This window comes from Mustelus asterias, chromosome 8 (assembly GCF_964213995.1).
Source record: "Mustelus asterias chromosome 8, sMusAst1.hap1.1, whole genome shotgun sequence".
NCBI lineage: Eukaryota > Metazoa > Chordata > Chondrichthyes > Carcharhiniformes > Triakidae > Mustelus > Mustelus asterias.
The window spans coordinates 102,380,979-102,399,696 of NC_135808.1; the positions used below are offsets into that span (position 1 = coordinate 102,380,979).

Consider the following 18,718-nt stretch of genomic DNA (forward strand, 5'->3'; position numbering starts at 1 on the left):
GAGACAGAATGGAGATAGATGAACAAGTCTTTGTTACATCCCCATTATCTCTACAATAGTCAGCTGGTCTTCGTATAGAACACTGATAGAGGTAAGAGCACATTAGAAATTCCTAATTAGGATTACCGCTTTAATATGAGAAAGACTTATATTCATATTATGTGTCATTGTCCTTGAACAGAACTAAGCAGTTGTTGAAATTCAGTTACCGGATGTGGGCTTTGCTGGTGAAGCCAATATCTATCGCCCATCCCCTTGAGAAGGTGGTGGTGACCCACTTTCTTGAATGTAACTGAGTGTTTTGCTCGGCCATTTCAGAGAGCAATATAGAGTCAACCACATTGCTGTGGGACTGGTGTCACATACAGGCCAGACCGACTTCTAAACTACATTAGGAAACTAGATGGGTTTTTACACTAATCTGGTAGTTTCACTATTACTGATGCTGACCTTTTATTACAAACTTTTGCTTAAACGAATTGAAATTCCCAATCAGCTGTACTAGGATTTGAACTTCTGTCTCCAGATCATTAGGTCAGGCCTCTGAATCACTGGACCAGTAACATAACCATTATGATATATATTATTTACTGGTATATTTCATGGAATAAATACATTCCTTGTAATCAGCTTTGAAACAGAGGTAAGTGGTAATTATGTAAAATCTCAGTCAGGATTAAGTTTTTCATTGTTATTTTTGGATTAAGGGCTGCATTAGATTTATTCAGAAATTATTTGCTGACTTTAAATTCCCATTTTCAAATCAGACTATTCATCAAACCCCACTGTGACGATTTGCAAAATTGAATTCAGTAAATCTGGTAATCTGTCAGTTAACACCTATATAACAAGCATGGAAATTGCTGGATGGCCATAAAAATGTACATGGTTCACTAATGTCCTTCATGGAAGAAAGGTTACCATCCTTACCTAGTCTGGCCTACATATGACAATACGTTGTTTAGAAAAATTCTTTCATTGTTGCTGGCATTTATTGCCCATTCCTAATTGCCCTTCAGAAGAGATGGCACAGTGGTTAGCACTACTGCCTCACAGCTCCAGGGACCTGGGTTCGATTCCCGACTTGGGTCACTGTGCAGAGATTGCACATGCTCCCCGTGTTTGCGTGGGTTTCCTCCTACACTCCAAAGATGTGTGGGTTAGGTTGATTGACCGTGCTAAATTGCCCCTTAGTGTCCCGGGCTGAGTAGGTTAGAGGGATTAGAGGGATAAATATGTGGTGTGATGGGGGTAGGGCCTGGGCGGGAGTGTTGTCGGTGCAGACTCGATGGGCCGAATGGCCCCCCTTCTGCACTGTAGGATTTCTATGAAGATGCTGGTGAGCCGCCTTCTTGAACCGCTGCAATCCATGATGCAGGTACACAGCTATTAGGAAGGGAGTTCCAGAAATTTGGCCCAGCAATAGGGAAGCAACAGCAATATAGTTCCCAGTTGGGACGGTGTGTAGCTTTGAGGAGAACTTGACTCAGAATGCCCTCATTGCAACTAGTGGGCATTAAATGCTGCCTTTACACAATCACCCACAGCTCTGGAAAAGAAAATCATAAAAAGCTATTTGCTCATGTGCAGTTCTTTGCAACAGTTTTTGTCAGGAGTATATTACCAGTTAAAGTTGAGCTGCTGATGTTACTGATTGTCGAAGCAGGTGTGGCAGGACTAACATCTACGTCTAGTGTGAGGTCCCTTTCTGTAGGCTGTTCTGGGATAGTTAAAGACACATCTTCCCAAGTCCGAGTTGCTTGCTGCTTCTTTCCCTCATCTTCTCCGGAGATAGCAAAACGTGGCATTTCCATAAGTGTTGAGCAACGGCGCCTGACTGTTAGTGGAGGACTGGAGTCACTTTCAGTGTGAGATGATTCTGACAATGACATACGCTTTCGGATACTGAAGGGGGGAAAAACAGCTATGAATAAGATACAAAATTACATAAATGGTGTGTTATGTATCTTGAATAAGACTGTCAAGGTCATTTTGCTGGCCAAGCAACAGAATATCAGTCATGATTACTAGTGAAAGCTGCTGTTTTCCAGGATAAATGTTTGCCTTCCACTCCTTAGAATATATGGCAATTTACACTGAAACGTTAAGACTTCTGCATCTTAGTAGCCTTCAAAGATTGTACAAACACTGATCTCCCAGCATTTGTCTTAAAGACACGTACCCATATGCGAGTAATAAGGACAGTAGCACCAGTATTTATTCATCATGTCAGACAAAGAAAAATACAGATGTGAAATGGCCACGTTTTCTGATGCCAAATCTATATTTTGTATTTGTGTTTGTACCATTTGTGTTTGAGTTATAAGGAGAGGCTGGATCGACTGGGACTTTTTTCTCTGGAGCATCGGAGGCCGAGGGGGTGATCTTATAGAGGTCTCTTAAATAATGAGGGGCATAGATCAGCTAGATAGTTAATATTTTTTCCCCAAAGGTAGGGGAGTCTAAAACTAGAGGGCATAGGTTTAAGGTGAGAGGGGAGAGATACAAAAGGGTCAGAGGGGCAATTCTTTCACATAGAGGGTGGTGAGTGTCTGGAACAAGCTTCCAGAGGTAGTAGTTGAGGTGGGTAAAAAGCATTTAGACAGTTACATGGGTAGAGGGATATGGGCCAAACACGAGCAATTGGGACTAGCTTAGTGGTTAAAAACAAAGGGGTGGAATGGACAACTTGGGCTGAAGGGCCTGTTCCCATGCTGCAAACCTCTATGACTCTATTTATTTGAAATTAATTTTTCTACATGATTTTTAAAAATAGGTGAGGGAGAAGCTGAGTTCTTCCTTACCCATTAAAAGTCAGATTTGGCCAACACAAAAATACATTTACCAGCTTTGATGTGTGTCAGGCTATACAATGAAATGATGCAATGGTACCTTTTCACTAAGAAAATATCCTCACAGCATTACCAATACCACGTCCCAAAACATACAAATCTTGAAAATTGTCTCTTTGATTTAGGATGAAGTGGAAGAATGAATGGGGTGACCTGTCCTGAATTCTGCCTGATGACAAACCCGGTGGTTTGGTTGTTAAAGGTTAAATGGGGGCTTAGGTTGTCTTACCAGGAAAAGGTACCAGATATTTACACCAGTGAACAATGATCAGGGAAGCTCTGCTAACAATGGATAGACTATTAGTCTCGATTTAGAGGGATAAGGACAGCAGATACACAGGAACACCACCACATGGAAGTTCCCCTCCAAGCCATACATCATCCTGACTTGGAACAATATCGCTGCTCCTTCACTATTGCTGGGTCAAAATCCTGGAATTCCCTTCCTAACAGCACTGTGGGTGCTGTTACTACACAACATGGACTGCTGCGATTCAAGAAGTCATCTCACCATCACCTTCTCAAGGGTGATAACGGAGGGGCAATAATTACTGGCCAAGCAGTTCTGCAAATCTTTTTTACACGCTCCCCAGTGCCTCAATATCCTTTTTTATAAATATGGTGACTAGAATTTTAAACCATTTCCCAAGTGTGCTCTCGCCAAGGTTCGAAACAAGTTTAGCGTAACTTTTCTATTCTAGCAAAGGAAATTCTTACACATGACACTATAAATGCAATTCAGGGAATGATAATTGGCCAGTTCAAAATATGGGTGATGAATGTGTTTTTGTTATTTGCTAAATGTGCCTCTATAGAAGTGAAGGGTAAAATTTGATTCCTCTACATCAAAAAAAGACACAGGATTAGCATTAAAAATGGTAGTTGCTGGGAATGATCACCTCACAAGGATCAATGTTGCTGAGGTGCATTAATTGGAAAAAATATCGCAGTTCAGGGTGGGTACGCACAACTGCATTAACAAGAGACTCGCACAATTATCTTCTGCAGAATTTAACATTAAAAAGAATTTGGCATTTAACATTGAAAATAAACTTTTTGTCAAGTTTCACAAAGATAGATCTGTTCTGCCACAATATCAAACAAGCTAAAGTTTCGGTTGGAATATTGTTGAAAAATTCTGCATGTGGCTAGTAATCTTGCACTTTCAGCAAACATCTTTTAAATTCAGTTGACCATTGATGATTGGTAGCTTAAGTTTTTCTAATGAAAAGCATTCTTACGTTCGTAGATATTTCCCCACCTCCCTACTCAATAAAAGATCTGAGAAATGTAGATAGCTATGGACGTGAAATGCTCCTTTTAAATCACCATCTATCTGACTGACCTGTCCAACATTAACTTTCTAAGAAATTTCCATTAAACCTGCGACGAGACATAACCTGGTCAGTCCCATAGTTGATCATTACAGATACAAAAAAAATACTGACGACCACCAGCTGATCACAATCTGATTCTGAGCAGAAAGCACTGACCAATTTTAATTCCTCTCTGGATTTGACAGAAAACAGTTAACTCACATTTCCGGAGATCCAATTATCCAGCTCCTATCTCGGGTCTTCAGGCTACTGAGACCATCCAATTTGTCAATTCGATCCTCTTTTTCCTCACTGAAGCTACGTTTGGTTGGCGGCGGTGTTTTCCTTTCTTCGTGTAATGAAAGCCGTTCCATGCTACTGTAAACCTGAAAGATAGAGATGTTTATTAGTTTCCCTGGTCTCTGCCTAATTGTAGAAAGTAGTTTTGCGTCAAGAATTGCAGAAACTCAACAAAGACAGAAAAAAGATTCTTGAACTTAGATTTTTGCAACATGCTTCACTTTTCGCTTAGCATAAAGGAAGATGGAGATGTTTGTTGGAGGGCAATCATCTTCATCCCAGGACATCGCTGCAGGGTTCCTTCGGACAGTACCCTGTGCCCAGCCACATTTGGCTGTTTCATCAATAACCTTCCCTTCATCATTAGGTCAAATGCGAGGATGTTTGCTGATGGTTGCACAAATACTGAAGCAATCCATTCCCCCATGCAACACGACCTGGACATCTAGACTTGGATTGATAAGCAGCAAGTAACATCCGTGCCACACAAATGCCAGTAAATAACCATCTCCAACAAGAGTGAGTCTAATCTCCCAGTGGCATTCAATAGGATTAACATCTGAATTGTGTATCCACTTGTAGGTTGTCCTTCGATCTCAGACTAATTGATTCAAGCTGGTCTCTTTCTCCTCTCTCTCTTTCTCTCATTTTTAATTCTGACATGTTACTTTCTCTTATTACAGTTGTTGACAAAATAGTTTTTATTTTAAAGGGGGTTTATTGGATCTTGTCTTGTGTATATTTGATATGTTACAATATAACATGTAACTATTTTGTGAACAAACTACATAATTGAGCACTCTGTCCAAAAGTTAAACTCTTGATTCTAAGTCATCAATTAAAGCTTAATTAAATTTCATTAACACAACTATCAAAGAAGCACACAGCTCGCATTTAGAGATTAATACATTATTTAAAAAATGACAGTTTAATTTAGTTATGTGTATTGTTGTTTCCAGATACCATCCTTGGTTTTGGGACCAGTCATTTGTTCCTCATGTTTGCTTTTATTTCTCACTTTCCTATTTAAGTCTGCAGACTACAATAAAATAATTTCAGCTGGGGAGTCAATAGTCTTTTCTGTTATTTGGGGCAGCACAGTGGTTAGCACTGCTGCCTCACAGTGCCAGGGATCCAGGTTCGATTCCTGGCTTGGGTCACTGTCTGTGTGAAGTTTGCACATTCTCCCCTTGCCTGTGTGGGTTTCCTCCGGGTGCTCCGGTTTCCTCCCACAGTCCAAAGATGCGCAAGTTAGGTTGATTGGTCATGCTAAATTGACCCTAGTTTCGAGAGATTAGCAGGGTAAACGTGGGGTTACGGGGATGGGGTGGGATTGTTGTTGGTGCCGACTCGACGGGCCAAATGGCCTCCTTCTGTACTGTAGGGATTCTATGACTGCAGAATCCCCACCATCAACACCCTGGGATGTCTCACCTCCTGACTCTGCAAAGCCTTTCCACCATCTACAGGTACAAGTCAGGCATGCGAGTGTAACTCCAACAACACTCAAGAAGCTCAACACCATCGAGGACAAAGCACCCTGCCCACCATTTTAAACGTTTACACGCTCCACCACCGGTGGTACATTGGCTGTAGTCTGCACTATCTATAAGATGAAATACAGCAACACACCAAGGTTTTTTTTAAACAGCACCTTCCACATCAAAAACCTCTATCGCCTAAAGGAACGAGGACAGAAGATGCATGGGAATACCGCCACCTGCAAGTTTCCCCCAAAGTAATTCACCATCCTGACTTGGAAATGTATCACCATTCCTTCTTCACCTGTCCCTAACAGCACTGTGGGTGCACTTATACCATACACACTGCAGTAGCTCAAGAAGGCTTTGCACCATTTTTTCACAGCAATTAGGGATGGGTAATAAATGCTGGCCTTACCAGGGATCCATAAATAAATTATCAGCTCATTTACCAGTAAATTACAGGACTTTTTCCAAATATTGAGATCGGATCTTTACCGTAGTAGATTAGATTATGTACTGGTGCCCTGAAACAGGGGTTGAACTCATTTGAATTTTAAGAACAGGTAAAAGACTAGTTAAGTGTATGTTTCTTTCTGAATAAAATAGGCTTTACCTATCCAGGTTCTCACCAAATCGCTTAATTTTTCTTTTTGAAAACATATCTGGTTACCACATGGATCAGTTCAAATGAACTTGCTTCTTGAATTTTATGACTGTAAACCCTGAAAAGAGGCCCAGTAGTATCACTCATGTTCAGCGATCTAGATATTGTACTTACCTTGCTGAATCTCGGTGAACATGATGAAAACTGTTTAATTTCTACACGGTCATCCTCATTAGTGTCCTCTTCCTCATCAGAATCGAGATGGTGGTATCTATCAGATCGAGCTGGGAAAACAAAGATAGCTGTGTCAAAAATGAGTACTAATTCAGCGATTTAAAACTGTCACAATTGCATAACACATTACCTCCATCAGAAACTTTGTGATGGCAAAACATCAGATGGTTTAAGTCCTAGTTGAAAATAATGGATCAAACCATATACTAACAACAAATGGAATCCTGGTAAAATTGAGCATCAAATACTTGTGACATTGACAACACTTGGGGGAGGTGATGGTCAGTGGTATTATCACTAGACTATTAATCCTGAAACTCAGCTAATGTTCTGGGAGCCCAGGTTCGAAACCCACCACGGCAGATGATGGAATTTGAATTCCATAAAAAATGTCTGGAATTAAGAATCTACTGATGACCATGAAACCATTGTCAATTGTCAGAAAAACCCATCTGGTTCACTAATGTCCTTCAGGGAAGGATCTCTCTGCCTTCCTTATCTGATCTGGCCTACATGTGACTCCACAGCCACAACAGCAATGTGGTTGATTCTCAACTGCCCTCTGTCAACTAGGGATGGGCAATAAATGCCAGCAATGCCCATGTTCCACAAATAAATTTTAAAAAACTGATCTTTTAACCTCAAGCAGTTCTGAAGAAAACTCATATAGGACTTGAAAGACTGGCTGGGTTTCTTTGGTCCTGCCCGCCACGGGAATGCCAGTGTGGAAAATCTGAGGACCAGCAAAAAGTCTGTTGACTTTGGGGTGGTGGGTGCGTTTCCAGCCTGCAGCAGACATAAACGCCAAAGATCCTGCCAAACCGGCTGTTATTCCAACACTTTCTGTTTTTATTTTTAACCTCGGGCCACTGGTTTCAAAACTCCACCTACTGTCAAAGTAACTGGTGTCATCTTCTGATTCAAGCTGCGGAATGAATTCAGCCTTCTGACGAAGCAGACTGTTCCAGTCCAGGTCTGTGAAAAACCGATGTTGCTTAACTTCATAGACACTGCCTGAGGAGGATAAACCATAGTTCTGTGTTGATTCAGGTCCAAAATTTTTGATCTCAAACAAAAGGGCAAAGCTCATCGCCCTCCAATCCTCCCTTTACAAACCACAAGCAAACCCTTTCTAGGAAAAAAGTTAATTTACTCTTCTAATTCCTGTACTGAAAAATACAATAAGCTTGCAAATATATAAGGTAGCAAATTCACATGTACAGTTTAATTTTCCTTAGAGTACAAAAATAAGATCACTTTGCTCTGATAGCTAGCTAATTGCTTCTCTGGTTAAAGTTTGATATTGAGATTTCAGAACAAACTTGGAAAGAAAATTAGAAATTGGGATAAAGCAAGAGGAGGAAGTAGAGAGAAAGTAGCAATTAAAATGCATAAACACAGAGGAAGATTTTAATAGTAGCAAATTTTACCCATGACTACCTTGTTCATGCTCCAAAAATGTTAAGATTCCATTTCAGTAATTTCTGCAAGTATCTCCAACATTGATCATACTTCAGAAAAGCAAATGGTAATTATTACCTGCACCCAGTCGTTCCAATGGATTTTGCCTTAGAAGCTTTGAGATGAGGTCCTCTGCATCAGGTGGTAAAGCTTCATCTCCATCCGGCCAAGCTATCTCATCTTAGCAATAAAACAAAAAGTTTATGGTTGAAGATTTTATATGAAGCTAATAAATACTTGCGTACTTGAAAAGGCTAATTCAAATAATTCTAAACTATCACTAAAATCAAGTCATATAATTATAAAATTGTGATCACATGTCCATCACTCTCAAGCCAGCTCGCTGAAAGAAGTTACCTGGTCCCACTATTTTGTCCTTTTCCAATGTATGCTTTAAATTTATTATCTTTCATCTATTTACTCACTTCCCTTCCAAAGGCTATTATTAATTTGTTTCTACCATGTTTTTGGTAGAACATTCTGGGCCCCACAACCTTCTGTGTAAAAATGATCTCCAAGGTCACTTGTGTTCAATGGTACAAGTTTAAATTCATGCCCCTCTAGTTATTGGCACATGACCAGCAGACTGATCTTCCCTCTTTGCATTATTGAAATCTATCTTCTTAAACTGAGCCCAGTTTACACAGTAACAATTTTATTAAGGAGAAAACTATGGATTCATCTGGTCCACCCACCCACAGTATTCCCTCAATACTCTGAATTCCATTTATTGACAAGAATCTCCTCAGTTACTTCTTGAAACCCATTAATAATTATTGTTCCACCAGCCATACTGGTATTCTGTTCCACAGCCTTTTAGTAAAAGAGAAGTTCCTCCTGCCTTTCCTGTATTTCTTTGGTGTCGTTAATTTGTAAATATGATCCTTAGCACTTGTGCACGGTATAGCAGAAAAACTGATATGGATCCTATTTGTTCAGACTTTTCAAAACTCTAAACGCTTCAGTCATATCCACTCTCAGTCTTCTCTTTTCCAGAGAGAGAAAGCCTAAGATAGTCAATCTTTCATCATACCTCATTCCCTTAAGCTCTGGCCCATTTCTGCACTGTCTGAAAATAACTGAATATTCTCTTTCAAATAGGGAGATGGAAACTGGAACATAGATATAAGATTAAAGGCAACAGAATTAGGGCTGAAAGGAGAAACTTTTAAAAATATAGAGTTTTGTGGCTGTGAAATTCATTCTTGGTGTCAGTGATTGAAACAGAGACCACGTTAATATTTAAGATGAGAAAGCTGGTGGAAGAAGAGGATTATAAAAGAATATGGGAAATGGGATGTGCACATGGAGTTGGACTACTGCTGTGTGTAGGATAAACACCAATCTTGTCTGTTTCTAAACTGCAATTTTGATGTAATTCCATGTAAAATCAATGCACATATGCAAAGTTATTATATTCAATACTTAACAAATGTTAAGTGGCACAGTGATTAGCACTACTGCCTCACAGCACCAGGGACCCGGGTTCAATTCCCGGCTTGGGTCACTGTCTGTGGGAGTTTGCACGTTCTCCCCATGTCTGCGTGGGTTTCCTCCGGTTTCCTCCCACAGTCCAAAGATGTGCTGGTTAGGCGCATTGGCCATGCTAAATTCTCCCTCAGTGTACCCGAACAGACGCTGGAGTGTGGCGACTGGGGGATTTTTACTTTAACTTAATGTAAGCCTACTTGTGACACTAATAAATAAACTTTAGCTTTACTTTACTTGAAGCTGTTTCAAATAAGTTTACAACTTTATTAAATAAAAGGTACAAAAGATTTTTATGTGTGCATTAAACAACACGAAAAGGAGCATTTTGTGATTATACAAGACTGCGATCCCTCTTGGATGATACTGTACTGTCGAACAGATTTCTGATTTCCATTGCAAAAATAGCCACTGGATTTTGCAATCAGTGGTGAAGCAACTATGCTCACCGCTGACCTTGAGGAAAACTGACCACAAAGATCCAGTGATCTCTGCAATGTAGATTTCCCCTTTCTTGACTGGAGTTTAAATCCGGTACCAAGTCAACAGTGTTAGCAGCAATAATGTCTGTAAGCAGGACCAATTGTGCAACAGAATTCTCAGCAACAACAAAACTAGGAAGTTAAAACCACTAATTATCAGCATTTTGAATTTAAATTTTTCAGATAATGAAATAAATGATGATCACATTAAAATAAAACCTAAATATAAACAAAGTTTAGACACAATTAAAATTGTGGAATCTTGTTTCTAATCATAATGGAGAAAATTAGATTACTCAAAAATAAAGCTTTTCTGTATCAGTGAGAGTGATGAGCAACAATTATGAACTTAGACCAGTTTAAAAACTCAGTTACATCTCATTCAACAAGGTGCAACTTTGCATTAAAGTGGAAGTTTCTGTCAATTTACTGATTTCTTAGCTACTGCACTCTGGTAGAACCTGAACACACCTGCTCGAGCAGCACAGAATGACAGAGCTACTTCTAGGTTTCTGTGTTACTCTGTGCGTGTGTGGAATCCCAAAGTTGCTGTCAGTTTTAGTGGAGTAATGATGGCGAATGCTGACAGTTTCAGCATCATCATCACCATAAAATACATGCAAACCTTTGGGTTTCGAGAAGCAGCTCAGCATTGGAGGGCTTTTTGCTGCTTCTCTCCAAAGTTCTTCACACACCATAGTTAGGGTGAAGGTAAGTCCAAAATTCCAAAACATGACTTACCACTTATCACTTGTCCAAACAGTTCCTCTGGAGTATCTCCAAAAAAAGGAACACATCCCACCAGAAATTCATACAGGATTATCCCCATGGCCCACCAGTCCACTGGTTTCCCATAACCCTGCCGCAGAATTACTTCAGGAGCGATGTATTCTGGAGTTCCACATACCTTAGTCAAGAGAAAGAAACCAGTTTTTACCAAGTTTGTTTTCCTGCACATTTAAACCCATATCATAAATCCATGTTTCAACAAAATGCTTTCCAGTTTAGCAAACATCAATATGATGAAATGGATGGAATATTCACTCTAATATAATTTATATTCTGAAATACCCAGAAAATGAAAGCATCTCAACAAATTGCTTGATTTCTTTTAAGATTGAACACATCACTAAAAGCTAGAATGTCATTCAATGTACAAACTAGAAGCTGATCCTGCTGGAATCCAGGGCATGGAATAATTGATAATTATGCTACAGGGATCTTAATTAAGCAGAGCACTTAACAATAGTCACCTGACAAGACAGAATATGTATTAAAATTCATCCCAAGATCACAGTCTCCTCTCTGCGTCTTGACACAAATTGTGAATTTATCAACAGACAATAGCAACCTGCATTATTATAGCAAGACATAGGCTGCAGCACAGTGGTATTGTCACTGGATGAATAATCAAGAGATCCAGGGTAATGCTCTGGGGCCAAGGGTTGAATCCCACCATGGCAGACAATGAAATCGGAATTCAATAAAATCTGAAATCAAAAGACTAATGATGACCATGAAACCACTGTCAATTGTTTAGGGGAAGAAATTTGCCATCCTTACCTGGTTTGGCCTACATGTGACTCCAGAACCACAGCAATATGGCTGACTCTAAAATGGTCTAATTTAGTTCAAGGGCACTAAACGCTGGCCCAGCCAGCGAGACCCACATCCCTTGAATGAATATTTTTAAAAAGCTGGAACGTAAAGTGAAAATAAAACATACTGATGCAGCAGGCAGCAGTTTTTCCAAGGTAAGTATTAAGGCAGTTTATTTTTCATGAAGCCATAATCCTTGAACTTGGTGTTCCCACAGGAAAAAATATTTAAATTTTAGGGCTTAAATGAGGCAAATAATTTAAGCAAATTATTGAGTAAGCAGGGTTGAGGTTTATCAAATTTATTTCACTTAAACACTTCTGGTCAATACAGGTGAGACCTGAGACCTTGTCTTGATTTGGAGCGAGCTCTTTAGAGAGCAGCGCATTCTCCAAAGAGTTATGTTTTCTTGTCCCTCATACAATTCTGTTCACTAACACAACAACAAAATAAGGAGCAAATCATTTAAATTTTATAGAATCCTTTAGGGATTACAGTGTTTCTGTACCACCATTTCAGAGTTACTTCATTCCATGATTAATGTTACAAAGGAATGCCTAGTGTTCCTTTCTATCCTGTTACTTACCCAACAGAAGCAGCTAAAAAGTGCACTTAATTTCAAGGACATTGTGTAAAAGGAACTGTAAACAACATTCAGGATTGGAATTTTATAAATGTAATTTCTCACTTAATTGCCAACTCCAAAATTTTCTGATAGAAGTCTCAGGAGAGATAACAAATGAAGCAGAGTAGATCGTGGTCAGTGAGAGTCGCAACACTGAGATTAACACCAAATGGAGTCCATAAAAAGAATTCCACAACAAGAGGTCAGTAAATAACAGCACTCAAAACGTTCAGTAGAAGATCATTGGGGGTTATCACCTGCTTGTCAAGAAATTCTCTTGCGTCTTTTTCAATGTGTCCTTCATATAGATTAGTAGTGAGACTCATCAGTCCAATCTTTGACAGTCCAAAATCTGTCAGCTTTATGTGACCCATTGAAGTGATGAGCAGACTGTGGGAGGAAATAACTCAATCAATATTAGAAGTTTTACAATGTATTACAAGATTGCCAATACGTTTTCTAATACAGAGACCTTCTCTCAGTTAACAGATTTCTTCAATTTAAGTAATTATGTCAAATTGTCAATACTTTAAAATTGTCAATGTGTTAATAGGCTTAGAATTGTATAAATCAATAAAGCTTCAATACAAGTAGCTTAAATTGAAGATGGTAATCTGATCTGAGGGTTCAGATGACAGATATAGTGCTTTGAGGCCAACGTTCAAAATATCCATGATTCCACATGAATGCAAGATTAATGTAATTGAAATAATCATCGAATTATCCAGCATTACATATTTAAACTGGCAATTTTAGAACTCAAAACAGATTTTTAAAATTATAAACAACCTGCTCATTTGTGGCATTAGGATGATGTTTCTTTACATAAATTATCTGACTACAGTAATTTGTGTAACCTTTGTGCTAGATAAAATACAGCAGCTGCTTCTTTGTAAAATTGTTTTTAGATGCCATATGCATAAACTGTGTGCCATACCAGTGATCATATTATATCTGGGTACAAAGCACAAGTGTAAAGACAAAAGTGAGCATAACATAATCATCCAGCTTATTTTCTATTAAAGGAACTGATGTGGAATGAATTACTTTCATTATCTATTATGTGCGAGAGGAAACATTCCAGTCTGTCCTGAAATTTACCAATGCCATGCTTATGTCCATTTGCTTCATTATTTTAAAGAAATCTGGACAAATTAAGTTGCTGAGTTAGGGAGTGACAAACAGCATTAAACATACCATAGAAGAAGATCATACACATTGGTAAAGAAATATTATATGTTATGCACGGGTGCTCAGTAGTGAAGGTCGGAAAGTTTTGGAATTTACCAGCTATTCACTGGAACTTACCACAGTGTCGACAAGGTTAATTAACAGCTGGAATTCATCTCAAAGACAGTTACTTAATTATAAGCTGAAACAAGCTTTTTGGTCCTATGCAACTCATTAAAGGGATCACATTTATAACAGGCACATCTTGTTGAGAATAAAATAGAGGCTAAGAACAGAGCTATTGAGAGGGATTAGTGAGAAGAAGAAGCTGGGACCTGTTCTTTCGGGAGGTGGAATAAGATAACCCAGCAGGAACACTTAAAAAGAGAGGAGTGAAGCCTGGAACCGCAACTCAAGGGAATGGAAAAAGCTCCATGTGGAGAAGATGAAAGGAGATTTTGGGGTGCAGCGCTTCAGAGAAAAAAAAACAAAAATATTACTTCTGGGAGAAAGAGAAAGAGAAGAAAAGAAGCCAGCAGCATTATTTGGAGAAACTAGGATCAACATCTTGGATGGAGGGAGATAAGGGAGAAATGCTTGGAGTGGTACTTTATGAGGGGAGCTTGAATAGAGGGAAGGGAGTATGATTATTAAGGTTGCTTTTTATGAAGCTTTGCTCCTTATCTATGAAATAGGTTGACTAATTTTTGCAGCAGGCTAGGTGAATGTGTGGACAATCTTGAACTCTTCTTCCAGGCAAATGCTTTTTGGCCGAATAAGATATGTCAAAATAGTTGACAAAATGTTTAAGCATGTTATGCAAAAGTGTTTCTCAACATTTGCGATAATCAAATTGATTCTGGATTCACTGAATTAGTTTACGAAAGAAAGCAATAAATGGCAAATTTTCAAGGAAATATTTTGGAAACGGTGCAAAGATTTTGGCATGTTAACAAATGCACTAGAAAAATAAGCAATTACTTCATATTGCATTGTTTCTGTTTCACAAAATGGAATTACTGAGAATTTAGAAGACAGGTTCCTCCGAAATTGTATTTTTCTTCTCACAGTTGTCATTCTCCAGAACTCCCCTGTTCTTTTTCTAATAGTATGGGATATTTTACATCCAGCTCAGATGGCTTATAGTGCCATTAATTTTCCAACTACTTCTTTCCAACGATAGTTTTAGATTCCTCCCACGCTTTTTCTGCTATTATTGGTATGCTTTTAAGTGACTCCGACCATGAAGACAGATACAAAATACTTGTTCAAAGTCTCTTCCATTTCCTTGCTCCCCATTAATTATCCAGTTTCAACCTGTCAGGGACCAATGTTAACTTCAGCTTCTCTTTTTCTTTTTATCTACTTTTATCTCTTATTGTTATTTTTAAATTTCTTGCACACTTTACTCTTATATTCAAATTTCTCCCTTTGTCACTATTTCAGATCACTCATTGTGGGCTAATTGTGGTGTGCAGAGATTCAAAGGGTTCAAAAGAAAATTACCCTCAGCCTCCACAAAAATAACTTGCTCAGGAAGAGTTTGAGATAAAGCGACACAAACAGCCAGTTCTTTATTTTACAAGACAACAGCGAGATTCAGTTGGTAGGGGATTAAACTAAGGTGATCTTAAATACATTCAGAAAGAGACAGGCATAATTATTTCCTTGGGATGGGAAACTATATTGACACTGGAGATACATGGACTAGTTTCAATGGATCAAAGACTGCTCATAGAGGTTATTATAAAGGGCTTGATCAAGTGAATAGGGAAAGACTATTTGCCCTGGTTGTGTCGTCAGCGACAAGTGGTCACCAAGTTAAAAGTGGCACAAAAACTAGCGAGGAGAGTGGGTAGGAATTTCTTTATGGTGAAAATGTGACAATTCAACTGAGAAATCCAAAAATTCAGTACATGCACTTGGGGTTGTCATGTGGTTATTAGGGATCTTGCTAATTTGTAGGTCCAGTCATTGTAAGCAACAGACTAACACTTAAGTACTTCAAACGCCTCAAATCCAAGTTATTAGTCTGGTGGTGAGTGCATGAGTTCATACTTGTCTGGTTTGAGGTCTCGGTGAACAATTCCATAATTGTGTAGGTACTCCAAAGCCAGCACAGTCTCTGCAAAATACATCCTGGCCATTTCAACTGGTAAAGCACCAATATTCTTCAATAAAGTTGCACAGTCGCCACCTATTGTACAAAATACAAAAAAGGACACTTGTAGAAATGCTTTGCTATTTTTCGATGTTGGAAATTGGAATTTGAATATATCCCTTTTAACAAACCGCCACTCCTCTAATAGGTCATGTTTTGAAATTAATATGAACATAATTATTAATATTAATAACATAAATCCTATTAATTGGCCAACCTAGAGGCCAGGAAGTTGACTCTTTAGCTTCCATGCTTCATTTTAAACCAGTTCTACCGAACTTTTAACTTCTATGATCAATAAAAAGCAGTTGCTGAGTTCAGGAATTTTGGTGCTGCAGGTTTGGTTCAGCACATTAGGTATTGTAGTTCAAGATGGAACATCAAGTGAGATCAGGCTCTTTGCAGATGACTGCCGAGTCTGTAAGCTATTACTGAAGCAGATGAGGTTAGCCTTCAGGAAGATCTAAATAATCTGGTTAAATGGGTCAATGTAGGGGAAATGAAATTCTACAGAAAACTGCAGCATCAAGCGAATCAGCAGTACTCAATGCCCATCATTACCCAACTGCACAATGCATGATTCCCCCCTGAAGTTAACAACTTTGCCATTACTTAAGAATCCACATCCAAAATAATTTTAAGATGGAATGTAACCAAAATGCTTGGGTTCACGAAATGGAACATCCATCAGTCTTAACTGCAGTAAAGGAAATGCTGTACCAAACACTGGTGAGACCACTGGAGTACAGCGCAGCCCTTGGGACCCACGTACAGCTATAAACATTAGCTTCCTTGAAAAAGTTCAACATCATGCAGCCAGTTTCATTACAAACAATTGCTTGCAAGATACTAGTGTCTCCCAGCTGGTCAGATCGCTGGCTGACAAATCTCCAGAACTGAAGAAAAGTTGACATACAATATATAATTTTGAATGGATAAATAAATATTTCTAAGCAACACATCAAGCCAAAAAGTTACTGCGTACAAAGCGTTCATAATCAACAGCTACAAATGCATACAGCCCAGCACGCTTCCTTTGCTAACTTTCCCCCCCCTCCACCACAAGAACAATTAAGGACTGCAACAATCTTCCCCAGACCTTAATCGCCGTGTCCCCTATGGATTAATTTAAGGAAAATCTGTTGAATTTAATTAATTGTGACCATTGGCTGTTCTCACTGTTTACCTTTGGTCAAAATTCCCTAGTGGAAGACTACAGAAGGAAAACCTACCAAGTACCAAATGCTAAATGATCTTACTGTGGTTTATTATCTACCAATTGGCCCATCAGTTCAGAGGCAAATTAGATAGTGAGAAAAATGTGTTTTGAAACATGTAAATACATGTTCTACTAACGCAGGGAGCCCTAAGTCACTAAACGCAGGGAGCCCTTAATCACTTTTCATCAAGTCCAATGAGACTGAATGACATAGCACTATAACTAAATATACTTGCATATTTAAACATTGATATTCTACATTCAAAGTGAAATATTGGATCTTCTATCGATATTTCATTTCAAGACACAAGTTAAAACAATGACATCAACCCAGAGAAGTTGTAGAGGTGTAGACAGATTTGTGAAAAATTCAAAATCATTAACATTTAAAGGCATTCAGTGGAGCCAATGCCCTGAAATACCAGCAAGTATCCCTTTTAGCATCTGCTTCCATGATATTAGCTTGCATTCAGATGAGTTTTGAATCAGTCCAAGCTGATCTTTGCTAAGATTTTGTTACTTTATTTATAAACATGTAGCTCAATGGAGATACTTGCTTCTTATGGCACAAGCATTCCCTTCCAGCTGTCAATGACTAACAAGTAGAAAACAGTTTGAAATTAGATGTGAATAGCTAGAGATCATGTTGGAGATACCTCAGGACTTCATCGCACATAACAGACATCATCACTCAAGATGGGCTGTTAAACAAGAATAAGGAATTTATAGTATGTACTTGGTAATGAATGATACGATCCATTTTCGTGAGCCGTGTAGAGCTCCCAGTAATAAGGAATAAATAAAGATTTCACCTAACCAAAATGATCACTCTTATTTTTGCACTTAAAGAGCCGAATCTTCTGCACATATAAAATTTTTAGGCATCAGGGCCATTCCCAGCTCCCACTTGGTCAGTGGTGTGTTAGGAAGGGTGATCATCCAGGTGGTGCTCAATTAGCAGACCAACTCTACATTCTGTCCAATTAAACATGCTGGGCCGAATAGGAATGCGAGGATGCCAGTGAGAGGCCCACAAGACTGGCTGGCCTAAAGCCCCACCAGGAAAGATGGGCACATTTGAGGCATACGTTTGAGCACAAGGACACCTCAAAGATAGAGGAACTCTCAAAAGGCTGCAAAAGTTTCCATCACAAATAAGTCTCAAGGTTGTTAGTGCCATCAGGGTGGACGGAGGGGGAATCCTTTTTTATGTATGATTTTGGTCAGCGCTGCGGCTGTTGCAGGCTCCACTGACTCTCCAAATTCCCATCAGAATCAAATCGTTGCTGTGCCCCGGAGAAGTTACCGGGGAAACCACTGAAGTGGGAAAAATATACAGAAGAGTACACTTTAAAAATGACTGCATGGCACATAAAGAGTTAAGACCACAAACAGGCACTGACTCTTAGCCCAGTCAATTACTTAGGATTAAAGACACTCAGACAACTACTTGTAAATTAAAATATGCAGGAATCAAATCCTACAGGAAGCCAGCCAGGGCTTAAAGATAAGGACAATAGGGATAGATAATGAGATTAACTACAGGTGGGATCGGGAATACAAAATGCAGGAAAACCAATTACTATAAACTACTGTATGAATAGACCGAAACTAAAGTCATTGATAGTCACTGACGTAGGAAATGTATCCATTCATAGAACAATGCGATGTTAACATGCTTATGTTTGTATCGGTCTGTATTTGTCTATAACGATGTGTTTAA

General features: G+C 38.9%; 1 protein-coding gene across 1 annotated transcript in view; it reads right to left on the reverse strand.

The window, feature by feature from the left end:
* mast2 (microtubule associated serine/threonine kinase 2) overlaps positions 1-18,718 on the reverse strand; it is a 409,139-nt gene that overhangs the window by 18,846 nt on the left and 371,575 nt on the right. Inside the window, 8 exon segments of the mRNA XM_078218609.1 lie at positions 1,625-1,905; positions 4,391-4,554; positions 6,731-6,840; positions 7,682-7,804; positions 8,330-8,431; positions 10,963-11,128; positions 12,703-12,835; positions 15,674-15,812. Of these exon segments, the coding sequence (XP_078074735.1) occupies positions 1,625-1,905; positions 4,391-4,554; positions 6,731-6,840; positions 7,682-7,804; positions 8,330-8,431; positions 10,963-11,128; positions 12,703-12,835; positions 15,674-15,812 (1,218 nt within the window).